The sequence below is a fragment of the Salvia splendens genome, chromosome 17, assembly GCF_004379255.2.
Source record: "Salvia splendens isolate huo1 chromosome 17, SspV2, whole genome shotgun sequence".
Taxonomy (NCBI): domain Eukaryota; kingdom Viridiplantae; phylum Streptophyta; class Magnoliopsida; order Lamiales; family Lamiaceae; genus Salvia; species Salvia splendens.
In genome coordinates this window covers 4,867,080-4,894,715 of record NC_056048.1, presented here as the reverse complement: position 1 = coordinate 4,894,715, position 27,636 = coordinate 4,867,080, and the positions used below count along the sequence as shown (strand labels likewise).

General features: G+C 39.9%; 3 protein-coding genes and 2 long non-coding RNA genes across 7 annotated transcripts; 2 read left to right on the top strand and 3 right to left on the bottom strand.

Moving 5' to 3' along the window:
- Positions 1-59: 59 nt before the first annotated feature.
- On the bottom strand, positions 60-6,536 carry LOC121775312 (zinc finger CCCH domain-containing protein 37-like). 3 transcript variants are annotated; one of them, XM_042172386.1, is made up of 12 exons: positions 6,160-6,536; positions 5,136-5,383; positions 3,503-3,559; positions 3,341-3,418; positions 3,202-3,270; positions 2,931-3,125; positions 2,321-2,358; positions 2,156-2,202; positions 1,955-2,082; positions 1,203-1,256; positions 718-861; positions 60-369 (listed from the first exon to the last, which is right to left on the bottom strand). In XM_042172386.1, exons 1-12 carry the CDS (start codon positions 6,476-6,478, stop codon positions 217-219), a joined length of 1,530 nt encoding a protein of 509 aa, XP_042028320.1. In that variant the 5' UTR covers positions 6,479-6,536; the 3' UTR covers positions 60-216. The 3 variants fall into 3 exon arrangements, with proteins under 3 accessions (XP_042028320.1, XP_042028321.1, XP_042028322.1); XM_042172387.1 differs by having other exon boundaries at positions 5,136-5,305; XM_042172388.1 differs by having other exon boundaries at positions 5,136-5,369; positions 6,160-6,331.
- A 785-nt stretch (positions 6,537-7,321) lies between these two features.
- On the top strand, positions 7,322-13,989 carry LOC121774196. The gene is made up of 3 exons (XM_042171110.1): positions 7,322-7,402; positions 9,182-9,448; positions 13,190-13,989. Exons 1-3 carry the CDS (start codon positions 7,322-7,324, stop codon positions 13,829-13,831), a joined length of 990 nt encoding a protein of 329 aa, XP_042027044.1. The 3' UTR covers positions 13,832-13,989.
- On the bottom strand, positions 11,493-13,142 carry LOC121773323. Its single transcript, XR_006044741.1, has 3 exons — positions 12,740-13,142; positions 12,547-12,647; positions 11,493-11,544 (listed from the first exon to the last, which is right to left on the bottom strand). It is a non-coding gene; the product is annotated as an uncharacterized LOC121773323 (long non-coding RNA).
- LOC121774192 lies at positions 13,921-22,041 on the top strand. The gene is made up of 3 exons (XM_042171108.1): positions 13,921-13,950; positions 16,397-16,675; positions 20,416-22,041. The coding sequence occupies exons 1-3, from the start codon at positions 13,921-13,923 to the stop codon at positions 21,055-21,057; spliced, it is 951 nt and encodes a 316-aa protein (XP_042027042.1). The 3' UTR covers positions 21,058-22,041.
- LOC121774631 lies at positions 18,719-20,354 on the bottom strand. Its single transcript, XR_006044956.1, has 3 exons — positions 19,966-20,354; positions 19,773-19,873; positions 18,719-18,770 (listed from the first exon to the last, which is right to left on the bottom strand). It is a non-coding gene; the product is annotated as an uncharacterized LOC121774631 (long non-coding RNA).
- Positions 22,042-27,636: the final 5,595 nt, after the last annotated feature.

Below are 27,636 nucleotides of genomic sequence, written 5' to 3'. Positions count from 1 at the left end.
TTAATTAATCGGAGGGTTAGTGGTGCGACACTGAAAATGCCATGGGCTTGACACGGGCCTTGCGGGCTGAGATTAATTTGGATTGCGGCAACCGAACATCGAATTAGTGAGTTGGTGAGACACAATTTAATCTAATATACCCAACCGAACGCCTCCTAATACTCCTACAATTCTTTAGGGAAAAAGAGGGGAGATAAGTAGACTATGACTACTGCTTTACACATCTCCATTTTGTTTGCCTTCACCAACTGCAGAAGCTGTTGCCATGGCCGCCGCCATCACCTCTCCGGGAGGTGGGTGATCAAACTTGCACGTTGCCCCATACTTGCAAGCTCCAGTCTTCATGTAATATGGGCAGTTGATAGCACCCTGCATACTTGTTTCTTTCACAATTAATAACAAGAAAACATAACTAGTTAACAACTAAAGAGGTGGAGTTAAAAACTCATTATTCCTAGTGTTGCAAAAGGAATCAATGAACCTAAACAAACTACCAAGTATGAACCATTTGAGATTAGCGCTTCAGCGCTGATCCTTCAATGTCATTGTATCACCACTCCGCACAAAAAGAAAATGAATAAGCAACCCCAGCCTCCAGCAGAACAAATTACTTAAAAGTGTCTTAATTATGACTCTTTCCCCAAAAAAAGGTGGTGAACTAACCAGGATTTTCATAGTAATATGAAGTGGAATCAAGGTCTTTATGTCAAAATATACCTCTCTTCTTGGCAGGCCAGCAAGAGTTAGTTTCACATTTTGCTGTGGAGACCCTGTAGCGGATGCAGTGGGTGCTGACCGATCGATGGGATGGTGAAACTTGCAGTTATTCCCATACTTGCATGTCCCATTTTTCATGTAATACTTGAACAGAAAGAACAAGATTAATAAAACATTGCAAAAAAGAGTGCAATATAACTTCACAGTAACAAATGCTTGGCAAGGGTAAACTATATGCATTCAAATTATAATAATGTAAAATTCATAAAAGCAAAATACAGTTTAAAAGCTATTGGTGCAATTCATCAAGAACTTCCTACAGATACCCAAACAACTTGCAAGTGACAAATTTTAAAGTCTGATTATGTAAAGTAGGTACTTCATGATTAAGTAAAGGCAAAATAGAGCACCAAGGTTCATGTCAAACAACAGAACATTACAGGGTCTGAAAGTCAAGCAAACAAGTAATGGAAATAAAAACATACATCACATTCCTGTTGTCCAGGTCGTTGAGGGAAAATAGTTGCAGCCAAACCAACCTGCAACCAGCAAAATTAAGGAATACTATGAAATAGTTCCAATTTGATAGTAATGACAATCAACTTAGTGCCAGCATCAACTTTCAATAAAACACCATTTCCTTGACCAATAATATAAGAAAGACATAAATAATAAAGAGGTATCTAAGACAACATTTAATGGAAATTGTGACAATATTTATGAGTTCCTTATGCAAATTCTGTTACTACAGTTGGGCCAAGTTTTGACGAGCTCAAGATTGAACTGCTAGTAAACCAAGCTTGAGTTAAGTAAGGAAAGCTCTAGCTCCTAAATGACACTTAGTAATAGTAGGGTCCACATAACTTACCAACTCACCACACATTTAAAGTGGGGCCCATACTCCACTCACACATCACCAACCATTTTATTAAAACTCATGTCATCCACAATTGACATTTTTTTTGTGGACAGAGGGAGTATCAAGTTCAAAGCTAGTGTATAATCTTCTATAAGTTCTCCGCTAGCTTATAAGTTATACGGAGTTGACAAACAAGCTCGTGCGCCGAGTACTACAAAGATTGATATTCGTTCATGAGCCTACGGTTTTTGTGTCAAATTCTTAGTAGTTCACAGTAGTCTCAGCTTGCTTACACCCCAAGATGCAATACATAATCATAAATTTCCACATATGTTATGCACCTGAAAATCAGTATGATGTACAAAACTTCAACTTTACCATAGTTTGAGAGAGCCTTGGATCAAAATTTGGCAACAGAGATGCTGCCGGAGCAGCAACACCAAGACCGTAACGAGCTGAGGGTGAGGTAAGAAGAGAAGAAGCAATAGCAGCTTGTGGATTGATCACTGCATATCGTCACTCGTAAATAAAATGTAATTAAGCTGAAAAAGGTGGCATAATATAGATATATCTCTGTACCATATCTGTCCGGATGGTTGTAGAGGCATGTGGTTCCATACTTGCAGCTGATTGAGTGGAATGGAATATATTAGTATGTTGCCATTCTTGAAATGTAATTATGTACACTAACTAAAGCTACATTACAAGCCGATTAATGACATATATTAGTAATTAAGTATTGACCTGCCAGTTCTCAAATAGAATGGGCAATCTTCTTCACCCTGTCAAATGAAACATAAAAGGACGCCGAAGGGGTTTAAACAGTCACCAAGAAAGAGTAAACGTGTATTAGCCTCAAGCTTTCAAGTTTTAATAGCTGTTGGGAAATCGGATTGGAAATCCAAAATTTTCTTGATGACATTCGCCTTATTAGTCAAATGAACAACAAACATCTGTGAGACACACACTCCCCACCCCCTAACCCAGCCTAATTCAAAAGGCAAAAAAGAAACATAAACAGCCAAGCACATATTGCAAAACAGAGAGAGAGAGAGAGAGGAGAGAATGGAGGTAAAGGTGTCAATAAAAGGATGCTTCTGTGTTCATTTTCTTCATTTCATTGTGGACCAGGAAATGGACGGCTACATGAGATATGAGATGAGACATCACGCATAATAAGCAGAAGCACACCAGAAACTATGACAACTACATAAAGCATTTCATTTATTAAACAAAACAATTTGAAACAATGAGGGATTTTATTTCAGCAAATGACAAGCAGAATATTTTTTTTCAGAAAATTTAAAGAAGAAATATAGAACAATTCAAAAGAAGTCAATTGAAAAAACCATACAGGTCTGATTGGAAGGCCCTTGGAGTTGTGCAACAGAGCAGGGGCAAAAGATGTTTGCACTGCCTTGTTCTCTCCAAGTATGTTCTTCTGCAGCCCATTAATATTCTCCTCCACAATTGATTGAATCAGGACTGCATTGGGGTGGTGAAATTTGCAGGTTGAACCAAATTTACATTTTCCAGTCTTCACAAAAAACTGCTTAAATTACAGAGAATTAGGTTTCTCTACAAATTCAAGAAAAAAGTAACACTCTCATCGTAAAGTATCTTACGGAACATGTAGGCTCTGACGGTCTCTCAGGTAAGACAGAGACGCCACCTTCCTCAGGAGCACCCTGAAACTGAATCGACGGGAAAACAGTTGGAAATTTTGACAGCATAAATATAACAGACTATTCCAGGATGACTTACAGCAGGCTGGATGCTATCTTTAGGGTGGTTGAATTTGCACCTAATACCAAACTTACATTTTTGGGTCTTCAAGAAGAACTGAAACATTTTTTACAGAGAAATACAAATTTAGTTAGAAAATCATAGCCGCAGAAGGGCAAAATTATTTCCAATCCATCTTACAGGACAATCTATTTCACCAGGTCTCTTGGGAAGGGCTTCACTAGACACCAATGGGATCTGTATTGCAAATGAAAGATCGTATGAAATATTTTATTATGACAAAATCATGGCAAGAAACATTTCCAGTCGCCTTATGTAGAGAAACAAAAGAATAATTACTTCTTCAAAGTTCAAATAAAGGGTAGCGGTAAGCAATAGCATATACTCATTTTGATCTAAACTCCTTCTGAGTACATACAGCATAGAACTTTAATTCACTTGCAATAATTTTGTGTAAACTCTGGAGCTTTGCTTGTTAAAAATGAAACCAGAGTGGTGGGAGTGACATTTAAGAGTAAATCTCAAACATTCCAGTGCATGCATTGTCTAGAGAACTTAACATAGCGCGCATGAAACAGTACATGAGTACCAATATTGATATGCGTTCTCCAGAGAAACTATAATCTTTCAGCAACACCCTCATCTAGTTTCCCAGTGGGATGCAATCTCAGTGCACATCAATGATACACTGATAAAGCGTTCAGCAACATTACCACATGACAAGTACTTTCACCTTCCATCTTAGAAGCATTAGAGGAATAAAATTAAGATTTACATTTTAGTAAGCAGCTCCACATATTACAGCCTAGTGAAACTGTGAAATTAGTGAACATAAAGGAGCAAAGGATATAACTATTAACTATACAGTACAGCAGCTAAAGTACCACTTTTTTTCTGGGAAGCTACCACCTTAAAGAAAGATAGAAAAAAATGGGGAACAGAGCTAGGTTATAAGGTCCTCGCCACTCAACACCTAATGTGGTACTACTAGGCCGCATCATTCAATTTCCCAAATGAATAAGCATAATAAAGTGCTCACAAGGGATGATCGGTATAAGATAGATAATGCGATTGAAATCATGCTGCCAATGAGCTAACTGAAGGTTTAATCAGGAAGGGAGCAATATACCCAGGTTCTACTGTTAACAAGGTAGGCATTCTAAATTATTAATAGCATAACCATTGGCAACTACATTATCTACAAAGCAGAAGGTGAAATATAACGTTTCCCGTCAGATAAGTGTGATCACAACATTATACAAGACCATAACCATATAATGATAATATAGATGCAGTATAATCAATTTTTGCACTATTTAAGAAATACGAATAGAAACTTTTGAACCTTTATCTTTTAGGACGTGGACCCCACAATCCACTAACACTTCTTCCACTAATCTTTCTCTTCCTCTCTCTTACTTTACCAATTGTGCATTAAAACTCGTGTGGTGTCATTTCAAAAGTTTCTATTTTTCGAGGACAGAGGTAGTAGAACTTAATAAACAGTAACAAACGTAAAAATGTGATGTCAGTACACATATGATGAAAAATACGATTGTTATCAGACATCAGCAACGTTACTTAAAGTATAGGGTATATTGTCAAGGACACAACAACACCAGATCAAGTGATGTACATTATATATAAGAAGTAGGATTTGATAATAATTGATTTCTACTCATAATAAAACAAAACAATTACTATGACAACCACATTAGCCAACTTGAACTCTGGGATATGATATAAGTAGAAAATAATCAAAGTAATTGAACTATGAAGTATTACTAAATAATAAAATAGCAAAAAGGATCACCTCTTTCCAATCAGGGATTCCCCCTTCTGGGACCCAAACAGGATGGTCAAACTTGCAGCTCTCTCCAAATTTACAGGTTCTTGTTTGCATATAAAAGGCACAGTCCTTCTCACCGGGCCTCTGGGGGTATATGGGAAAATTGCCCGTACTCTCATATCTAGTGCGCTTGGCTAAAGGGTTTGATGAATACCAAGCATCAGTTTGCCCAATCTTGTTATACGCACCCAAAAGAGTCTGGTGATAGAGTGCTAGATGAATAGTAGACAAGTATTACAAGAAAACCCCGTAATATAAGCATAAATAAAATATTTTCTTATATATTTTGTAAGGAATCATGGAAAAATTGTATTAACAGCTAAATATTGTTAATATCAGACCCCGTATGCCTTCAGATTATTCATAAATTAGTATTGGTTCTGTAAGTAAATTACTAGTCAATAGTGTCACCATATCGCTGATGATGGCACGTATAATGAATGGTGCACTAGATAAAGTGATAAAACTTTATGAAACATGGCAAATATACCAGATAATGACACGGTTATAAAAAATCCTTTCCATACAAAGTTCTATGAGGAAGGATAAATGCTTCCTCAAATTAGTTTGTCCACACAAGCACCCTCAAATATTCAAGTTATTGTAGCCTTTCTAAGGAAAGTTTTTCAGACGCACAGATTCACATTTCAGCAAAGGGTAAAAAGTAATTTCCGGCACTAAGAAAATTAACCAACGTCCACAGCAGCAATTGCAGACACAATCAATCTGCCACCTCCAATTCAGAAGAAAAGTTCGCTGATGATACATTACTATATAAACAGAAACATTTTTTCTTCTCTCAATTGCTTCAGAGAATCTATAGTAACACATATAGCGCTCGACATTTTCATAATTTACTTCAATCTCATACACTACCAAGATTATTGGCACAACAATTAGCGGAAACTAGGCCACTTCAACCAAATAAATGAAGGAATTAGCCAATTAGGTAAAAAAAATAACACGAGGAAGAGCGAAGATTACTTACATTCAGCTGAAGTGCGCTTGACACCAGCATAAAGTGGGTCGGTGGGGACACCTGCAGCAGCTAAATCGACACCAGGTGGTCTGTATGAGTGCAAGGAGGTGGTGGAGGGGAGGGCGGGGATTCTAGAGTAGCTCTCGGGGTTGTAGAGCAGCGAAGAGGAGAGGGAGGAAGAAGAGGAGAGTTGGTCCGCCGCCAAGTACCTAGAAGAAGTGGCGAGCAATGAGGCGTCGGAAGGGGTGTAGGCGTCGGCGGCAGATCGGGAGTTGGCGGCGCCACCGCCGTAAGTGGTGGAGGTGTAGCCGTAGAGGTGGTTCGACATGACGATGGAAGTGTTACTGATTTAGTGAAGCCCTAACCGGTAAGTAGGTCCGAGTCCGACTAGTAATAGCCAATTCATTTTAGGGAGTGAAACAAATCTTATTTTGTACCGGCTCAATTCTTAAAAAATTATTTTATTTATTAAAAATAGTTAGTAGAATATGAGTTATAATTTTATATATTACCTTAGTCCAAAAAAAAAATTTATCATCTTAAAATATCCAACAAAATTAGATCAATTCTAAATGTATATATAGAAAGTGAACTGACAAAGAAGAAGAAAATGAAGGTCTTAAACGAAACAACAACAATATAAGTACTTAGTATTTTCTCTATTCATTAGTATTTCTCATATGTCGTGCATGGAAAACCATGCATATATGTTTTTAAATTTAGGTCATTCATTAAATAATATGGAAACAAAAATATGCCAAAATTGAAAAGATGCATGCACACACATGTAGTTTTATCAACATTTCATACCATTTAAAGTAATTATCTTCTAATAAATTGTTTAATTATTATGATCGTGTTTTTATCATTTTGATACAATAATTTTGTGGTTTCGCTCTATATTGATTCATAGCACAATAGCATCTAATATATACTTCCTCTGTTTCCAAAAAATTAGTCTAATGTACCAATAGATCATTGTAAAAATATATGTACTTAATTATTTTTATATGTATACAGTATACTGATTCTTTTCATCTATAACAAAGTGTCACCTCAAATATTAGGGAATTGCTCTTTTATTTGAACTGCACATTTTACTGTCTGCATAGATCTTCAATCCCGAATTGTTTGTATAATAGTACAACACCTCATATGTGTACGCGGCCTAATGGAATTTACTCAAACCTTCATTGTTTTCACCTACCACAAACCATTCATCTATACAAACTTTGTTTCCCCACCAATGATGGTATACGTAGGAGTATGATACGTCTGTAACCATTCCACCACAGGACAGAGATGAAGACCTTACACAGCCACCAACGGAGACGACCGAGCTGGCTGCAATCAAGCCACCAGAATGCTATCAAGATTATGTTCGACGATAGAAGTTGTTATTAGTCATATTTCTATATAAGTATTCTGTTTTATTTGTAATAGGATAGAGAGTTGAGCATATATTTATAAGCTCCTTTCCTGGTTTTCTATGTGGTTCTTTCCCGGATGAGTCGAACCACCCTAGGGTCCTTAGTATAAATAGAGACTTGACTTGTTTACTTAAGTTTTGATGAAAATAACAAGCTCTATTTCAGTTTTCTCTGTTTCCTTTTCTCTCGTTGAAAAGTTTACAAACACAAGAGTGTTCGACGGATTTCGAGTCTGCGAAGCTCCTTCTCTTCCCATTTTTTGTCAGAATCCAGCCACTGATCTCTGATAAGGACGTTGTCACGCCCGCATTTTCTAAGGATAGAAAACACGGTTGATCGTGACTAGGGGAGGATTAAAGAAGCGGGGAAGAAAGGGGAAAACGACACAACTTGACCATAGCTCGAAACAAATGGGAATAGCTCGAATAAAATCAGAGTATCATCTCAACAATTGACAACTCAAGGGATTATATCTCAACAAATCATAAACTCAAAAGAAACAATATTTAGCGGAAGCATTTCGAGAGTAGAATAATGCTATGTATGAAGACACAACATATTCTTGACATTTGGTAGACATTCCTCACTTTTATGCTCAACACCCACCGCGCTCGTCACAGCTCAATCTGCACATTAAGAAAAACAATATGCAGGGCTGAGTACTTATTGCACTCAGTGGACACACGCCAAAAACATAGTTTGTCATGCCATAACAGTGTAACATTGGGGTTTTAAGTGTAAAGAAAATAACCCAAGTACACTAAAACATATTTCATAAATTCGACTGCGCAGTCATTTTCCAGAGATTGCCACCCTTATTCCTCCATCATACACTATCTGATTCAACGGGTGACAAGGGGCGTGGCCACACCCCAGGTCAACTAGACCGGCCAACTTGCTCTCAGATGGCTCCCGATCTCGTGTACACTAGCCTGAGGGTTCGCAGCCCAACAGACCCGAATTCGATTAAACATATGTGGTAAACCACTTCAGATAGGTTTCAAAACAAAACAGTTGGCAAGACAAACAGTTCATCTCCATAAACATTTCCGGAACAGAGTCCGTATTAAAGATAACCCACAAAATAGTAGGGTAGAAAAGCCCACCTCGAGTGCTTAAACCGAAAACAATTTCTTTCCCTTGCGATCACGATTCACTTGCGATGTTTCACCTTTAAAAAATTTACATAGCACATATATCAACATATTTTCCAATAACATAAATCACATCATAACATACATCTTTGCATATCCTATCACTTCATCACATATATAATTTCATTTGAAAACTGGCAGCACTGCGCAACGATTTTATAAAAATCATTTAAAAATCATCCGACTTCCGTTGGGGCTAAAACTTTACCACAATACAGAAGACTCATCAAAGGACTTCCAGTTAAAATTTCATGTCCAAATACCCCTTTTAGGTCAGTCAAAACAACCACGTAACCTACTGGTCGAGAAAACATTTTCGGCAGAATTGCGCAGTTAACTTCAAAAATTCACCAAAAATTCATCTTTAATCCAAAAGGGTTGAAATTTACACACAACATAGAAGATATCATGAAGTTTACTCAGGAAAAAGAATTGGTCAAATCGGAGTTCATTTGGTTGGTCAAAAACGTGTCGGAACATTCGTCGAGCAGACGAGCGGTGCCATCGCTGTTCGGCCCGTTGCTGCACGTTGTTGCTGTTGTTGGCTGCTGCACAGAGCCGGGAGACGCTGCTGTACGAACGTTGCTGCTCCGCCGTCGCTCCCTTTCCTCTTTCGACCACCATCACTCATCTCTCTATCAATTCGTTTTGTTCCATCACTGTAAACTCTGCAACTCACGGTCCAGATCGGTCGTCGTCGGCTACTGCCCGTTGGTCAGCCTGTTCGCCGCCGACGTCGCCGCTGCTGACTCCGATTCGTCACCCGTGTCCACCACAGACGCTCGGCGCTGCTGCGTCGTCGCTGCTGTGCAGTCGAAGGTCTCGCAGCGTCGCCGTCATTCGCCATTAGCCACTGCATTGTCTGTTTGCTGTTCGGACAGCCATCGTTCCTCACCGATTCAACCTCGAAACGACACGGCAGCCCCTGAAACATCTCCGAACAGCCCCGAACCAACTCCGAACCGCCCCGAAAGATAAGTTCTCCTTCAAAAAATATGTTCTTTCGTTTCAGTTTTCAAAACGCAGAAAGGGGGCCACTGTTCGTCGCCACTGCTGGATCGTTGCCGCTGAACTGACGTTGCTGCGTTCGATTGAACCGGAGCCCTCACGCTTCTAACGTCGCCATTTCTCTTCCTCATCGCCGCTGCCTCACTCTTCTCTCTTTTTTTTTTTGCCAAATGAAAGTAGTGAGTGGTGCTAGAGGGCTTGGGGAGGGTGTAGGTAATGATGAGGAAGTGGGGAGTGGAAGAAAACCGTCGATCATGAGGGGATGAAGAAAACCGTCGGTCATGGGAAGAAAGAAGAAGAAAGAACGAAAGAAGAAGAAAAAAACTTGGGCTTCAAAGTGTGGTTTCCAAATAAAATGAATTGGCTTGGAAACTTAAAGTTCTTTGATGAAATTGGGCACAACATGTAAATTGTAGAGTTTGGCTAAGTTGGTTAAAGAATAAGAAAATTTGGATGACCCAACACTCTTAAAATTAATAGCCCAAAGCCAAATTGTAAAATTATTCTCTCGACAAAAGAAACAAGGTCGAAAAAATTTTCAAGTGTACAAACGACGGTCCTTTCAAGAACACAATAAAAAGAGTAGAAAAAGTCGGGGTGTTACAATCTACCCACCTTAACAAAAATTTCGTCCCGAAATTTGCTTACGTCCTTCGAATGGTTCGCACCTAGCTTGCTCCAAAGTTTCACGCAATTCCAAGAAAAAGTTTCATGGTCCACCGGCCTCCATTCGCACTCTCGATCTCCTTGTCTCGTCGTGCCTCGATCAATTTAGGGGTTCACCCCAAACTTTCAGATTCTCGTTCGTTTCATTGCTCGGGAAAGCAATGGTAAAGTTTTCAACTATTATTTGCGCGGTCAACTAGGCCTACGCCTTAGGCACTCTAAGGTCGCAACACATTTCATTATCTCATACATCAACAACTATCACATTTAACGAAATTTCTACCTCAAGACAACAATTATGGCACACAACATTTTCACATCCTTAAGCAAAACACTTTCACACTTCACATTGACATTCAAAACTTTTGAAATAAATTTTCTTCAACTCTCACACTTCCCTCAAAATTTTCACATCTCACTTTCAACTTTAAGTAAAAGTTTTGACTCAAAACTCAAAACATACTTGAACATCCACTTTCATCTTTCATGTAAAACAAACAATCCATCGTTCCTCTTCACAACTTCATCATCTTTCTTTCTCGAACACATTCTCATCTTTCTTTCTCAAAAATTTTCTCGTCTTCCTTTCTTCAAAACTTTCTCATAAAAACTTTCACATAAAAATATAATACCTCTTTCTTGGTTGAGCGTGGCGAAGCTGGATGTTGAGCCTTCCAAATTTAACCTTATTTTAATCTAGCGAATCGAATCTAGACCAGGACTGAAAAAGACTCTCGGGTCCCGAGCGGAAAGAAAGATGGCTCTGATACCACTCTGTCACGCCCGCATTTTCTAAGGATAGAAAACACGGTTGATCGCGACTAGGGGAGGATTAAAGAAGCGGGGAAGAAAGGGGGAAAATAACACAACTCAACCATAGCCCGAAACAAATGGGAATAGCTCGAATAAAAATCAGAGTATTATCTCAACAAATCCTAAACTCAAAAGAACCAACATTCAGCGGAAGCATCAAGGGGTTATATCTTAACACATCAGAAACTCAAAAGAATCAACATTCAGCGGAAGCATTCCGAGAGTAGAATAATGCTATGTATGAAGACACAACATATTCTAGACATTTGATAGACATTCTTCACTTTTATGCTCAACACCCACCGCGCTCGTCACCGCTCAACCTGCACATAGGGAGAACACATGCAGGGCTGAGTACTTGATGCACTCAGTGAACAAATGCCAAAACAATTTTATAAAAAGCAGTTATATCATGCCACCATTGAGTGACCTCGGGGTTTTAACTTGAAATGGCCCGAGTCACTAAAAATATCTCAAACACAACTTTCGACACATCCTCGAATCACTTTTCCTCATCATTTCAAACCACAACCATTTCTCCTTGAATTATTTAAGAAACTACCATATTTGTTCTTTAGGGTGCCGTGTAAGGGGGCCACTTTCCACGAGCACGAAAACCGGCCAACCCATTCGATGACTCACGGTTCTCATCGTGTACACTAGTCCGAGTAGGGACGCACCCTTGCTAAGACCCGAATTCGATTAAACTCATAGTAGGGACTCACTCCCCACTAAATAATCATCAACATCAACATCAACATCAACATCAATCTCATCAACGTCAACCTCGTCAACATCAACAACATACTGTGAAACGAGATTGTGGCCGCAAACTCGATCACTAGACCGGCCGACCCAAAAGACGGCTCACGATCCCCATTGGTGTACACTAGCCTGAGTAGGGACTCACTCCCTAGTCAGACCCGAATCCGATTTCAATAGGTCTAGTAGGGACAACTCCCTTGCTAAACAAACAGATAGGCATTTCTCAAAACAAAAACATGGCATGATATTCACTTTGCAAACCTCTATTTTCCTCAAAAACGTATTTGAAACACAAATAACTTTTCTGTCAAGGGCGAGCATCAATTCACATCACATCAACAAGTCGAGCAAACCACAAATCACTCGATAAATCAACACATATATAACATAACATCACTTCCACTTTAATCATTTCACTTTAAGCACATAAATTACATTATCATCAAATAAAATTAATAATACTTGCAATCTCAGTTAAAAGAAATTTCGTCACATAAAATGATGCTCGAATCAATATATTAAAACTAAAGCTCTTGAAAGTATTTAGTTCGAAAGCCCACCTCATTCGTTTAAAGCCTTAACTTGTGCTCCATTTCGTTCTTGAAAAGCGTGCGTGAAATCATCCATTGATTTAATGTACTCCGGCCCAAACTTTAATTCCCTAATAACATCCCCAACTTATTTCTTTAATTTGATAGAATCGGCCACTTTCTTGATTTAATCATATGGCCTAAAACATTAAAAAAAGAATACCTCATAAAATACTCCATCGTCCCTTTCCTTTCATCCTTTTTTCCAAACAGAATCCTACTTGAGGGAAATTGACGGTGCCTCCATTCCTCTTCCTCTTTTCTTTCTCTCTTTCTCTCAAACTCTCGACGTTGGACTCCGTTGCGCTCATCTTCCTTTCACTGAAATTTGCAGTACCTCTGCCGTGGTAGTCACGGAGGTGAGTTCGCCGCACCGCCTTCTCTTTCGGCCACCGATACACCGCCTTTAATCGATCACCGCCGCCACGGTCAAGGATCAGTTGTTGTCCGCCTTTGCCTCTCCTCCGCGCCGCTGTCGGAATCGTTGCCGCCCCGCTGCAGCCGCTGAGACCGCCGGGACAGCCTGCTGCGCTGCTGCTGCTCGTTGTTGTTCGATCACTGTAAACTCTGCAACTCACGGTCCAGATCGGTCGTCGTCGGCTACTGCCCGTTGGTCAGCCTGTTCGCCGCCGACGTCGCCGCTGCTGACTCCGATTCGTCACCCGTGTCCACCACAGACGCTCGGCGCTGCTGCGTCGTCGCTGCTGTGCAGTCGAAGGTCTTGCAGTGTCGCCGTCATCACCGAGCAGCCGCTGCTGGGGTCGCTCTTTGTCACCGCCTTCCAGCCGTGAGTCCATCGCTGTCACGATCAGCCCTTGCTGCACATTGTTGCTGCTGCTCAGAGCCGGGAGACGCTGCTGTCGCGCGTCCAGATTCTCCATATCGCGTCGGTGCTCACGCCGGCGCCTCTGCTTGTCGGTTAGCTGCTGCTAGACGTCGACAGTTGCTGTGCAGAAGGTTTGCCGTCGATCCGTCGGGTTCGTTCAGCGTCATCGCTGCCGGGAGATGCCGTTGTAGCCGCTGCTCCGTCGCCGCTGGGAGACGCTATCGCTCGCCTATCCTCCGTCGCACGCCGCGTGGGGTCACCGCTGTCCGTAAGCAAAATTCGCTGTTGCTCTCGACTCCGAGACCTCGCTGTGCCATTGCTGTCGGCGTACCCCTCTCAAAAGGATTGAAATCCTCCTCTCATCAACCGCTGCCTCACTCTTTTCTCCCCTCACCTCTCGGTTTTCTTCTCTCCAAATTGGATGTGTGAAACGTGAAATATGTGGAGTTGGAAACTGATGTGGGAGGAATATATATTGTTTAGAATTAGTGGGGAAATCTCTAAAAGCAAAGTCATGAATGGCCGTTGTGATGTTTGTGGTGGTGGAGGTAGTGGAATAGAGTATATAATTTCTTGTTGAGATAATGGAATAGATAGTGAGATTTAAAAGTGTAGTGGAATAAAAGAAAAATCTTTGGGCTTCTCCAAAATTGGCTCAAACAGAAAGAAATAAAATGTGTTTTGGGCTCAACACAATTGGGTTTTAAATTGGGTTAGAAAAATAAATGTTTGGCCCAAAAGGTAAAATTCTTCTCCCGAAAAAAATATAACAAGGTCGTAAAATTTTCAAGTGTACAAACGACGGTCCTTTCAAGAACACAATAAAAAGAGTAGAAAAAGTCGGGGTGTTACAATCTACCCACCTTAACAAAAATTTCGTCCCGAAATTTGCTTACGTCCTTCGAATGGTTCGCACCTAGCTTGCTCCAAAGTTTCACGCAATTTCAAGAAAAAGTTTCATGGTCCACCGGCCTCCATTCGCACTCTCGATCTCCTTGTCTCGTCGTGCCTCGATCAATTTAGGGGTTCACCCCAAACTTTCAGATTCTCGTTCGTTTCATTGCTCGGGAAAGCAATGGTAAAGTTTTCAACTATTATTTGCGCGGTCAACTAGGCCTACGCCTTAGGCACTCTAAGGTCGCAACACATTTCATTATCTCATACATCAACAACTATCACATTTAACGAAATTTCTACCTCAAGACAACAATTATGGCACACAACATTTTCACATCCTTAAGCAAAACACTTTCACACTTCACATTGACATTCAAAACTTTTGAAATAAATTTTCTTCAACTCTCACACTTCCCTCAAAATTTTCACATCTCACTTTCAACTTTAAGTAAAAGTTTTGACTCAAAACTCAAAACATACTTGAACATCCACTTTCATCTTTCATGTAAAACAAACAATCCATCGTTCCTCTTCACAACTTCATCATCTTTCTTTCTCGAACACATTCTCATCTTTCTTTCTCAAAAATTTTCTCGTCTTCCTTTCTTCAAAACTTTCTCATAAAAACTTTCACATAAAAATATAATACCTCTTTCTTGGTTGAGCGTGGCGAAGCTGGTTGTTGAGCCTTCCAAATTTAACCTTATTTTAATCTAGCGAATCGAATCTAGACCAGGACTGAAAAAGACTCTCGGGTCCAGAGCGGAAAGAAAAATTGCTCTGATACCACTTTGTCACGCCCGCATTTTCTAAGGATAGAAAACACGGTTGATCGTGACTAGGGGAGGATTAAAGAAGCGGGGAAGAAAGGGGAAAACGACACAACTTGACCATAGCTCGAAACAAATGGGAATAGCTCGAATAAAATCAGAGTATCATCTCAACAATTGACAACTCAAGGGATTATATCTCAACAAATCATAAACTCAAAAGAAACAATATTTAGCGGAAGCATTTCGAGAGTAGAATAATGCTATGTATGAAGACACAACATATTCTTGACATTTGGTAGACATTCCTCACTTTTATGCTCAACACCCACCGCGCTCGTCACCGCTCAATCTGCACATTAAGAAAAACAATATGCAGGGCTGAGTACTTATTGCACTCAGTGGACACACGCCAAAAACATAGTTTGTCATGCCATAACAGTGTAACCTTGGGGTTTTAAGTGTAAAGAAAATAACCCAAGTACACTAAAACATATTTCATAAATTCGACTGCGCAGTCATTTTCCAGAGATTGCCACCCTTATTCCCCCATCATACACTATCTGATTCAACGGGTGACAAGGGGCGTGGCCACACCCCAGGTCAACTAGACCGGCCAACTTGCTCTCAGATGGCTCCCGATCTCGTGTACACTAGCCTGAGGGTTCGCAGCCCAACAGACCCGAATTCGATTAAACATATGTGGTAAGCCACTTCAGATAGGTTTCAAAACAAAACAGTTGGCAAGACAAACAGTTCATCTCCATAAACATTTCCGGAACAGAGTCCGTATTAAAGATAACCCACAAAATAGTAGGGTAGAAAAGCCCACCTCGAGTGCTTAAACCGAAAACAATTTCTTTCCCTTGCGATCACGATTCACTTGCGATGTTTCACCTTTAAAAAATTTACATAGCACATATATCAACATATTTTCCAATAACATAAATCACATCATAACATACATCTTTGCATATCCTATCACTTCATCACATATATAATTTCATTTGAAAACTGGCAGCACTGCGCAACGATTTTATAAAAATCATTTAAAAATCATCCGACTTCCGTTGGGGCTAAAACTTTACCACAATACAGAAGACTCATCAAAGGACTTCCAGTTAAAATTTCATGTCCAAATACCCCTTTTAGGTCAGTCAAAACAACCACGTAACCTACTGGTCGAGAAAACATTTTCGGCAGAGTTGCGCAGTTAACTTCAAAAATTCACCAAAAATTCATCTTTAATCCAAAAGGGTTGAAATTTACACACAACATAGAAGACATCATGAAGTTTACTCAGGAAAAAGAATTGGTCAAATCGGAGTTCATTTGGTCGGTCAAAAACGTGTCGGAACTTACTGGTCGGAATTCGTCGAGCAGACGAGCGGTGCCATCGCTGTTCGGCCCGTTGCTGCACGTTGTTGCTGTTGTTGGCTGCTGCACAGAGCCGGGAGACGCTGCTGTACGAACGTTGCTGCTCCGCCGTCGCTCCCTTTCCTCTTTCGACCACCATCACTCATCTCTCTATCAATTCGTTTTGTTCCATCACTGTAAACTCTGCAACTCACGGTCCAGATCGGTCGTCGTCGGCTACTGCCCGTTGGTCAGCCTGTTCGCCGCCGACGTCGCCGCTGCTGACTCCGATTCGTCACCCGTGTCCACCACAGACGCTCGGCGCTGCTGCGTCGTCGCTGCTGTGCAGTCGAAGGTCTCGCAGCGTCGCCGTCATTCGCCATTAGCCACTGCATTGTCTGTTTGCTGTTCGGACAGCCATCGTTCCTCACCGATTCAACCTCGAAACGACACGGCAGCCCCTGAAACATCTCCGAACAGCCCCGAACCAACTCCGAACCGCCCCGAAAGATAAGTTCTCCTTCAAAAAATATGTTCTTTCGTTTCAGTTTTCAAAACGCAGAAAGGGGGCCACTGTTCGTCGCCACTGCTGGATCGTTGCCGCTGAACTGACGTTGCTGCGTTCGATTGAACCGGAGCCCTCACGCTTCTAACGTCGCCATTTCTCTTCCTCATCGCCGCTGCCTCACTCTTCTCTCTTTTTTTTTTGCCAAATGAAAGTAGTGAGTGGTGCTAGAGGGCTTGGGGAGGGTGTAGGTAATGATGAGGAAGTGGGGAGTGGAAGAAAACCGTCGATCATGGGGGGATGAAGAAAACCGTCGGTCATGGGAAGAAAGAAGAAGAAAGAACGAAAGAAGAAGAAAAAAACTTGGGCTTCAAAGTGTGGTTTCCAAATAAAATGAATTGGCTTGGAAACTTAAAGTTCTTTGATGAAATTGGGCACAACATGTAAATTGTAGAGTTTGGCTAAGTTGGTTAAAGAATAAGAAAATTTGGATGACCCAACACTCTTAAAATTAATAGCCCAAAGCCAAATTGTAAAATTATTCTCTCGACAAAAGAAACAAGGTCGAAAAAATTTTCAAGTGTACAAACGACGGTCCTTTCAAGAACACAATAAAAAGAGTAGAAAAAGTCGGGGTGTTACAATCTACCCACCTTAACAAAAATTTCGTCCCGAAATTTGCTTACGTCCTTCGAATGGTTCGCACCTAGCTTGCTCCAAAGTTTCACGCAATTCCAAGAAAAAGTTTCATGGTCCACCGGCCTCCATTCGCACTCTCGATCTCCTTGTCTCGTCGTGCCTCGATCAATTTAGGGGTTCACCCCAAACTTTCAGATTCTCGTTCGTTTCATTGCTCGGGAAAGCAATGGTAAAGTTTTCAACTATTATTTGCGCGGTCAACTAGGCCTACGCCTTAGGCACTCTAAGGTCGCAACACATTTCATTATCTCATACATCAACAACTATCACATTTAACGAAATTTCTACCTCAAGACAACAATTATGGCACACAACATTTTCACATCCTTAAGCAAAACACTTTCACACTTCACATTGACATTCAAAACTTTTGAAATAAATTTTCTTCAACTCTCACACTTCCCTCAAAATTTTCACATCTCACTTTCAACTTTAAGTAAAAGTTTTGACTCAAAACTCAAAACATACTTGAACATCCACTTTCATCTTTCATGTAAAACAAACAATCCATCGTTCCTCTTCACAACTTCATCATCTTTCTTTCTCGAACACATTCTCATCTTTCTTTCTCAAAAATTTTCTCGTCTTCCTTTCTTCAAAACTTTCTCATAAAAACTTTCACATAAAAATATAATACCTCTTTCTTGGTTGAGCGTGGCGAAGCTGGATGTTGAGCCTTCCAAATTTAACCTTATTTTAATCTAGCGAATCGAATCTAGACCAGGACTGAAAAAGACTCTCGGGTCCAGAGCGGAAAGAAAGATGGCTCTGATACCACTCTGTCACGCCCGCATTTTCTAAGGATAGAAAACACGGTTGATCGCGACTAGGGGAGGATTAAAGAAGCGGGGAAGAAAGGGGGAAAATAACACAACTCAACCATAGCCCGAAACAAATGGGAATAGCTCGAATAAAAATCAGAGTATTATCTCAACAAATCCTAAACTCAAAAGAACCAACATTCAGCGGAAGCATCAAGGGGTTATATCTTAACACATCAGAAACTCAAAAGAATCAACATTCAGCGGAAGCATTCCGAGAGTAGAATAATGCTATGTATGAAGACACAACATATTCTAGACATTTGATAGACATTCTTCACTTTTATGCTCAACACCCACCGCGCTCGTCACCGCTCAACCTGCACATAGGGAGAACACATGCAGGGCTGAGTACTTGATGCACTCAGTGAACAAATGCCAAAACAATTTTATAAAAAGCAGTTATATCATGCCACCATTGAGTGACCTCGGGGTTTTAACTTGAAATGGCCCGAGTCACTAAAAATATCTCAAACACAACTTTCGACACATCCTCGAATCACTTTTCCTCATCATTTCAAACCACAACCATTTCTCCTTGAATTATTTAAGAAACTACCATATCTGTTCTTTAGGGTGCCGTGTAAGGGGGCCACTTTCCACGAGCACGAAAACCGGCCAACCCATTCGATGACTCACGGTTCTCATCGTGTACACTAGTCCGAGTAGGGACGCACCCTTGCTAAGACCCGAATTCGATTAAACTCATAGTAGGGACTCACTCCCCACTAAATAATCATCAACATCAACATCAACATCAACATCAATCTCATCAACGTCAACCTCGTCAACATCAACAACATACTGTGAAACGAGATTGTGGCCGCAAACTCGATCACTAGACCGGCCGACCCAAAAGACGGCTCACGATCCCCATTGGTGTACACTAGCCTGAGTAGGGACTCACTCCCTAGTCAGACCCGAATCCGATTTCAATAGGTCTAGTAGGGACAACTCCCTTGCTAAACAAACAGATAGGCATTTCTCAAAACAAAAACATGGCATGATATTCACTTTGCAAACCTCTATTTTCCTCAAAAACGTATTTGAAACACAAATAACTTTTCTGTCAAGGGCGAGCATCAATTCACATCACATCAACAAGTCGAGCAAACCACAAATCACTCGATAAATCAACACATATATAACATAACATCACTTCCACTTTAATCATTTCACTTTAAGCACATAAATTACATTATCATCAAATAAAATTAATAATACTTGCAATCTCAGTTAAAAGAAATTTCGTCACATAAAATGATGCTCGAATCAATATATTAAAACTAAAGCTCTTGAAAGTATTTAGTTCGAAAGCCCACCTCATTCGTTTAAAGCCTTAACTTGTGCTCCATTTCGTTCTTGAAAAGCGTGCGTGAAATCATCCATTGATTTAATGTACTCCGGCCCAAACTTTAATTCCCTAATAACATCCCCAACTTATTTCTTTAATTTGATAGAATCGGCCACTTTCTTGATTTAATCATATGGCCTAAAACATTAAAAAAAGAATACCTCATAAAATACTCCATCGTCCCTTTCCTTTCATCCTTTTTTCCAAACAGAATCCTACTTGAGGGAAATTGACGGTGCCTCCATTCCTCTTCCTCTTTTCTTTCTCTCTTTCTCTCAAACTCTCGACGTTGGACTCCGTTGCGCTCATCTTCCTTTCACTGAAATTTGCAGTACCTCTGCCGTGGTAGTCACGGAGGTGAGTTCGCCGCACCGCCTTCTCTTTCGGCCACCGATACACCGCCTTTAATCGATCACCGCCGCCACGGTCAAGGATCAGTTGTTGTCCGCCTTTGCCTCTCCTCCGCGCCGCTGTCGGAATCGTTGCCGCCCCGCTGCAGTCGCTGAGACCGCCGGGACAGCCTGCTGCGCTGCTGCTGCTCGTTGTTGTTCGATCACTGTAAACTCTGCAACTCACGGTCCAGATCGGTCGTCGTCGGCTACTGCCCGTTGGTCAGCCTGTTCGCCGCCGACGTCGCCGCTGCTGACTCCGATTCGTCACCCGTGTCCACCACAGACGCTCGGCGCTGCTGCGTCGTCGCTGCTGTGCAGTCGAAGGTCTTGCAGTGTCGCCGTCATCACCGAGCAGCCGCTGCTGGGGTCGCTCTTTGTCACCGCCTTCCAGCCGTGAGTCCATCGCTGTCACGATCAGCCCTTGCTGCACATTGTTGCTGCTGCTCAGAGCCGGGAGACGCTGCTGTCGCGCGTCCAGATTCTCCATATCGCGTCGGTGCTCACGCCGGCGCCTCTGCTTGTCGGTTAGCTGCTGCTAGACGTCGACAGTTGCTGTGCAGAAGGTTTGCCGTCGATCCGTCGGGTTCGTTCAGCGTCATCGCTGCCGGGAGATGCCGTTGTAGCCGCTGCTCCGTCGCCGCTGGGAGACGCTATCGCTCGCCTATCCTCCGTCGCACGCCGCGTGGGGTCACCGCTGTCCGTAAGCAAAATTCGCTGTTGCTCTCGACTCCGAGACCTCGCTGTGCCATTGCTGTCGGCGTACCCCTCTCAAAAGGATTGAAATCCTCCTCTCATCAACCGCTGCCTCACTCTTTTCTCCCCTCACCTCTCGGTTTTCTTCTCTCCAAATTGGATGTGTGAAACGTGAAATATGTGGAGTTGGAAACTGATGTGGGAGGAATATATATTGTTTAGAATTAGTGGGGAAATCTCTAAAAGCAAAGTCATGAATGGCCGTTGTGATGTTTGTGGTGGTGGAGGTAGTGGAATAGAGTATATAATTTCTTGTTGAGATAATGGAATAGATAGTGGGATTTAAAAGTGTAGTGGAATAAAAGAAAAATCTTTGGGCTTCTCCAAAATTGGCTCAAACAGAAAGAAATAAAATGTGTTTTGGGCTCAACACAATTGGGTTTTAAATTGGGTTAGAAAAATAAATGTTTGGCCCAAAAGGTAAAATTCTTCTCCCGAAAAAAATATAACAAGGTCGTAAAATTTTCAAGTGTACAAACGACGGTCCTTTCAAGAACACAATAAAAAGAGTAGAAAAAGTCGGGGTGTTACAATCTACCCACCTTAACAAAAATTTCGTCCCGAAATTTGCTTACGTCCTTCGAATGGTTCGCACCTAGCTTGCTCCAAAGTTTCACGCAATTCCAAGAAAAAGTTTCATGGTCCACCGGCCTCCATTCGCACTCTCGATCTCCTTGTCTCGTCGTGCCTCGATCAATTTAGGGGTTCACCCCAAACTTTCAGATTCTCGTTCGTTTCATTGCTCGGGAAAGCAATGGTAAAGTTTTCAACTATTATTTGCGCGGTCAACTAGGCCTACGCCTTAGGCACTCTAAGGTCGCAACACATTTCATTATCTCATACATCAACAACTATCACATTTAACGAAATTTCTACCTCAAGACAACAATTATGGCACACAACATTTTCACATCCTTAAGCAAAACACTTTCACACTTCACATTGACATTCAAAACTTTTGAAATAAATTTTCTTCAACTCTCACACTTCCCTCAAAATTTTCACATCTCACTTTCAACTTTAAGTAAAAGTTTTGACTCAAAACTCAAAACATACTTGAACATCCACTTTCATCTTTCATGTAAAACAAACAATCCATCGTTCCTCTTCACAACTTCATCATCTTTCTTTCTCGAACACATTCTCATCTTTCTTTCTCAAAAATTTTCTCGTCTTCCTTTCTTCAAAACTTTCTCATAAAAACTTTCACATAAAAACATAATACCTCTTTCTTGGTTGAGCGTGGCGAAGCTGGATGTTGAGCCTTCCAAATTTAACCTTATTTTAATCTAGCGAATCGAATCTAGACCAGGACTGAAAAAGACTCTCGGGTCCAGAGCGGAAAGAAACCTGGCTCTGATACCACTTTGTCACGCCCGCATTTTCTAAGGATAGAAAACACGGTTGATCGTGACTAGGGGAGGATTAAAGAAGCGGGGAAGAAAGGGGAAAACGACACAACTTGACCATAGCTCGAAACAAATGGGAATAGCTCGAATAAAATCAGAGTATCATCTCAACAATTGACAACTCAAGGGATTATATCTCAACAAATCATAAACTCAAAAGAAACAATATTTAGCGGAAGCATTTCGAGAGTAGAATAATGCTATGTATGAAGACACAACATATTCTTGACATTTGGTAGACATTCCTCACTTTTATGCTCAACACCCACCGCGCTCGTCACCGCTCAATCTGCACATTAAGAAAAACAATATGCAGGGCTGAGTACTTATTGCACTCAGTGGACACACGCCAAAAACATAGTTTGTCATGCCATAACAGTGTAACCTTGGGGTTTTAAGTGTAAAGAAAATAACCCAAGTACACTAAAACATATTTCATAAATTCGACTGCGCAGTCATTTTCCAGAGATTGCCACCCTTATTCCCCCATCATACACTATCTGATTCAACGGGTGACAAGGGGCGTGGCCACACCCCAGGTCAACTAGACCGGCCAACTTGCTCTCAGATGGCTCCCGATCTCGTGTACACTAGCCTGAGGGTTCGCAGCCCAACAGACCCGAATTCGATTAAACATATGTGGTAAACCACTTCAGATAGGTTTCAAAACAAAACAGTTGGCAAGACAAACAGTTCATCTCCATAAACATTTCCGGAACAGAGTCCGTATTAAAGATAACCCACAAAATAGTAGGGTAGAAAAGCCCACCTCGAGTGCTTAAACCGAAAACAATTTCTTTCCCTTGCGATCACGATTCACTTGCGATGTTTCACCTTTAAAAAATTTACATAGCACATATATCAACATATTTTCCAATAACATAAATCACATCATAACATACATCTTTGCATATCCTATCACTTCATCACATATATAATTTCATTTGAAAACTGGCAGCACTGCGCAACGATTTTATAAAAATCATTTAAAAATCATCCGACTTCCGTTGGGGCTAAAACTTTACCACAATACAGAAGACTCATCAAAGGACTTCCAGTTAAAATTTCATGTCCAAATACCCCTTTTAGGTCAGTCAAAACAACCACGTAACCTACTGGTCGAGAAAACATTTTCGGCAGAGTTGCGCAGTTAACTTCAAAAATTCACCAAAAATTCATCTTTAATCCAAAAGGGTTGAAATTTACACACAACATAGAAGACATCATGAAGTTTACTCAGGAAAAAGAATTGGTCAAATCGGAGTTCATTTGGTCGGTCAAAAACGTGTCGGAACTTACTGGTCGGAATTCGTCGAGCAGACGAGCGGTGCCATCGCTGTTCGGCCCGTTGCTGCACGTTGTTGCTGTTGTTGGCTGCTGCACAGAGCCGGGAGACGCTGCTGTACGAACGTTGCTGCTCCGCCGTCGCTCCCTTTCCTCTTTCGACCACCATCACTCATCTCTCTATCAATTCGTTTTGTTCCATCACTGTAAACTCTGCAACTCACGGTCCAGATCGGTCGTCGTCGGCTACTGCCCGTTGGTCAGCCTGTTCGCCGCCGACGTCGCCGCTGCTGACTCCGATTCGTCACCCGTGTCCACCACAGACGCTCGGCGCTGCTGCGTCGTCGCTGCTGTGCAGTCGAAGGTCTCGCAGCGTCGCCGTCATTCGCCATTAGCCACTGCATTGTCTGTTTGCTGTTCGGACAGCCATCGTTCCTCACCGATTCAACCTCGAAACGACACGGCAGCCCCTGAAACATCTCCGAACAGCCCCGAACCAACTCCTAACCGCCCCGAAAGATAAGTTCTCCTTCAAAAAATATGTTCTTTCGTTTCAGTTTTCAAAACGCAGAAAGGGGGCCACTGTTCGTCGCCACTGCTGGATCGTTGCCGCTGAACTGACGTTGCTGCGTTCGATTGAACCGGAGCCCTCACGCTTCTAACGTCGCCATTTCTCTTCCTCATCGCCGCTGCCTCACTCTTCTCTCTTTTTTTTTGCCAAATGAAAGTAGTGAGTGGTGCTAGAGGGCTTGGGGAGGGTGTAGGTAATGATGAGGAAGTGGGGAGTGGAAGAAAACCGTCGATCATGGGGGGATGAAGAAAACCGTCGGTCATGGGAAGAAAGAAGAAGAAAGAACGAAAGAAGAAGAAAAAAACTTGGGCTTCAAAGTGTGGTTTCCAAATAAAATGAATTGGCTTGGAAACTTAAAGTTCTTTGATGAAATTGGGCACAACATGTAAATTGTAGAGTTTGGCTAAGTTGGTTAAAGAATAAGAAAATTTGGATGACCCAACACTCTTAAAATTAATAGCCCAAAGCCAAATTGTAAAATTATTCTCTCGACAAAAGAAACAAGGTCGAAAAAATTTTCAAGTGTACAAACGACGGTCCTTTCAAGAACACAATAAAAAGAGTAGAAAAAGTCGGGGTGTTACAGACGTTTCCTTTATCAGAGTACTAGTTTTTTATGCCAATGCCCAACTCCTTTCTTATCACTTTTCATCCATTTCACCCACTTCCTTCCTTTTTTTTTGCCTTGAAGCATCAGGCATGTATGGTAAATGTATTTTTCCAAGCATTTGATTTGATTTGATGAATGACATTTTAAAAAGTCTCAGTTTAAATTTAGCTATAATGAGAGATACTATTGCAATAATATAGACCGCATGTAAAATGGAGATTAAGACAGTAACATGCAGTTCAGTCCAATATCTCGCACTTCAGAGATGCCAAAAATAATATTAACTTTCCACTCAATCGATTTATGAATTATGTAAATTTTAATACTAATAAAATTAGGTAAACAATAAATAAATTGTGATATAATTTAGAGTGTGATTTGAGGTATGATGTTACTGGAGTTTTTATTTAAGATATAATTTGAGGGAAATGATAATTCAGCAAAATTCTAACCTAATTTGGTATTTTGAGAAGGGTTTGTAGTTGTAGTATATCTTATAAGAGTTGGTGAGTCGAGCAAAATAATTAATAATCATAACAAATCTAACACGATTGTTCTATATGAGGCAAACCTACAAAGTGCAAAATCATTTAATTGGCCAGGATATATAGGGACATGCGGCAGGTCATTAGAGGACCACTTTTAATTAAAATTGAAAATAAGCAGCGAATTCAAAGTTAATTTCAAACTAAATCGACCGTAACATCGCAAATCAACCTAACACAAATAATGAACCGACCCAACCCTCAATAATTGCTTGATATACTAACATAGTACTTATTAAAATTGATCGATGAATAGTGTAGTTTAATTTACTGCAGGTATTCCATTTTAAATTTGAAATGCTTTATTTTATTATTATCATTATTATTTGGAATGATGTGTTGAGATTATTGAATTTGGATTGCTTTTAAAGAATTTGACTCACCAAAGTAGCATATTAGCAATTATTGAAAAGATTAGATCTAACTATTCAATAGTCCTAGTAATTGAAATAATACTACTAGTATTTATCGTAGCTATATATCTATTAAGTATTTGTTTGTATGCAGATTAAATTATATCTTGATCCGTATTATTTTTTCAGTCCGCCTTATTATTCATATTTTTATGTGCTAAATAGACCCACCAAATAGATGAGTTTATTACTCTACAATAAAAATTCAATCAAGATAACCAACTCAAATTATCTTATTACCCTCAAATCTTACACCCCTCATTTAGTTTAGATTTATTTGTGGTATTTTGTGTGATAGCAGTTTAAATATAAATTAATATTCCAAACCTATAATTAAAATATTCTATTTTATTTTTCTTATCAAACATCCACATGTAGCTTATTCAAACAAAATTAAATAATTAATTTATACTCCATCCGTCCCTGAAAATTTATTAGTACTTACATTTCACATTTTATTATAAAACGTATATAAAAGTAGGACCTACATAACACTAATTTTTTCAACTCATTTTTTATTACATTTATTAAAATCTGTGCGGGTCAAATGGTGACAAATTATAAGAGACAGATGAAATAGAATTTAGAATATTATAATAATATTTAAAATTAAATATGGTAATGAAGTAAAGACTAGTTTTCGCAAATTTGTCCATTAAAAATGTGACATAGGTAAAGGAATAAAATTTATGGACACTTGAGTCAACACAAAGCAGGGGGAGGATCCCCTGTGCGGGAAAACACAGGTGTTGTGCTACAAAACGACACAATTTTGACATACGTTACTGTACATTTATTTTCATTACTAGTCTCTCATCATTTTCCTCTTTTTTCTTAGTACATAACACATGTTTTTATATTGCTTCTACAAACTTAAGATGGGTTCATGGTCCATGGAATTTGAATCATAATTTTTTAGCGTTTTTTTTATTTCGTACTTTGCCAAAATTTTAAATTTTGAATTTTAATACAAATATATAGAAAGCTAGAATATAGGATTATATAGGATTTAATCTTTTTTTTCTTACATATATTTTTAACCATAGGATTTAATCTTTTTTTTCTTACATATATTTTTAACCATAAACCTAAACGGGTCAATTTATTGAATTATTTAATAAATATTAAAATTTTCAATATATCAAAATACTACTCCCTCTTCCCTCTGTCCTACGAGGATATATATTTTTTATTGAGCATGAGGTTTAATGCCCAATTGCTAAAAAAAGAGGTAGAAAGAAAAAAGTAATTTATTGTTAGTAAAGAATGAGTTCCACTTTATTAGAGTGGAATTTTTTTTCAAAATTAGAAAAATAGTACTTCCTCCGTTTACAAAAAATAGTCTCATTTTGTCATTTTTGGGGTGTCCATGAAAAATAGTCTCATTTCAAAAATGAAAACTTTTTTCTCCCACTTTATCTACTTTTCTTATCATCTCTTTTACTTTTTTCTCTTATCTCTCATACTTTACCTACTTTTCCTCTATCTCTCTCTTACTCTACTAATTTATCATTAAAACTCGTACCGTCCACAAATGAGACCATTTTTTGTGGACGGATGGAGTAATATATGCATATAGGACATGGTTTATTTCATAACTTTTTTAAAGTTATAATATAAACATTAATATTAGTTAGTATCACAAAATATATTATGTCTCAATATCAGTTTGTTGATTCATATATATTAGTTCCTGAGTCAAATTAGTTCATAGGACAAATATCAGTAATTGATATATTTTGTGATACCAATTGATATTAATATATTAGCCAACTGATATGATTTCCAGTTCTCAAAGTTATCATTTTAAATAAATTATCACTAAAATAAAAAATATATAATTATTTATTCCAGC

What these genes read in the sequence shown, in the direction of transcription:
- LOC121774192 (XM_042171108.1), top strand. Translation starts at nt 13,921, where the DNA reads ATGGCCGTTGTGATGTTTGTGGTGGTGGAG. An exon ending in TGATGTTTGTGGTGGTGGAG is followed by an intron (nt 13,951 to 16,396) that starts GTAGTGGAATAG and finishes GTCAAATCGGAG; the next exon opens with TTCATTTGGTCGGTCAAAAA. An exon ending in TCGTCGGCTACTGCCCGTTG is followed by an intron (nt 16,676 to 20,415) that starts GTCAGCCTGTTC and finishes TACTGCCCGTTG; the next exon opens with GTCAGCCTGTTCGCCGCCGA.
- LOC121774196 (XM_042171110.1), top strand. Translation starts at nt 7,322, where the DNA reads ATGGAATTTACTCAAACCTTCATTGTTTTCACCTACCACAAACCATTC. An exon ending in TTGTTTCCCCACCAATGATG is followed by an intron (nt 7,403 to 9,181) that starts GTATACGTAGGA and finishes GTCAAATCGGAG; the next exon opens with TTCATTTGGTTGGTCAAAAA. An exon ending in TCGTCGGCTACTGCCCGTTG is followed by an intron (nt 9,449 to 13,189) that starts GTCAGCCTGTTC and finishes TACTGCCCGTTG; the next exon opens with GTCAGCCTGTTCGCCGCCGA.
- LOC121775312 (XM_042172386.1), bottom strand. Translation starts at nt 6,478, where the DNA reads ATGTCGAACCACCTCTACGGCTACACCTCCACCACTTACGGCGGTGGC. An exon ending in CAAGCGCACTTCAGCTGAAT is followed by an intron (nt 5,384 to 6,159) that starts GTAAGTAATCTT and finishes CTATTCATCTAG; the next exon opens with CACTCTATCACCAGACTCTT. An exon ending in AAGATAGCATCCAGCCTGCT is followed by an intron (nt 3,271 to 3,340) that starts GTAAGTCATCCT and finishes CCGTCGATTCAG; the next exon opens with TTTCAGGGTGCTCCTGAGGA.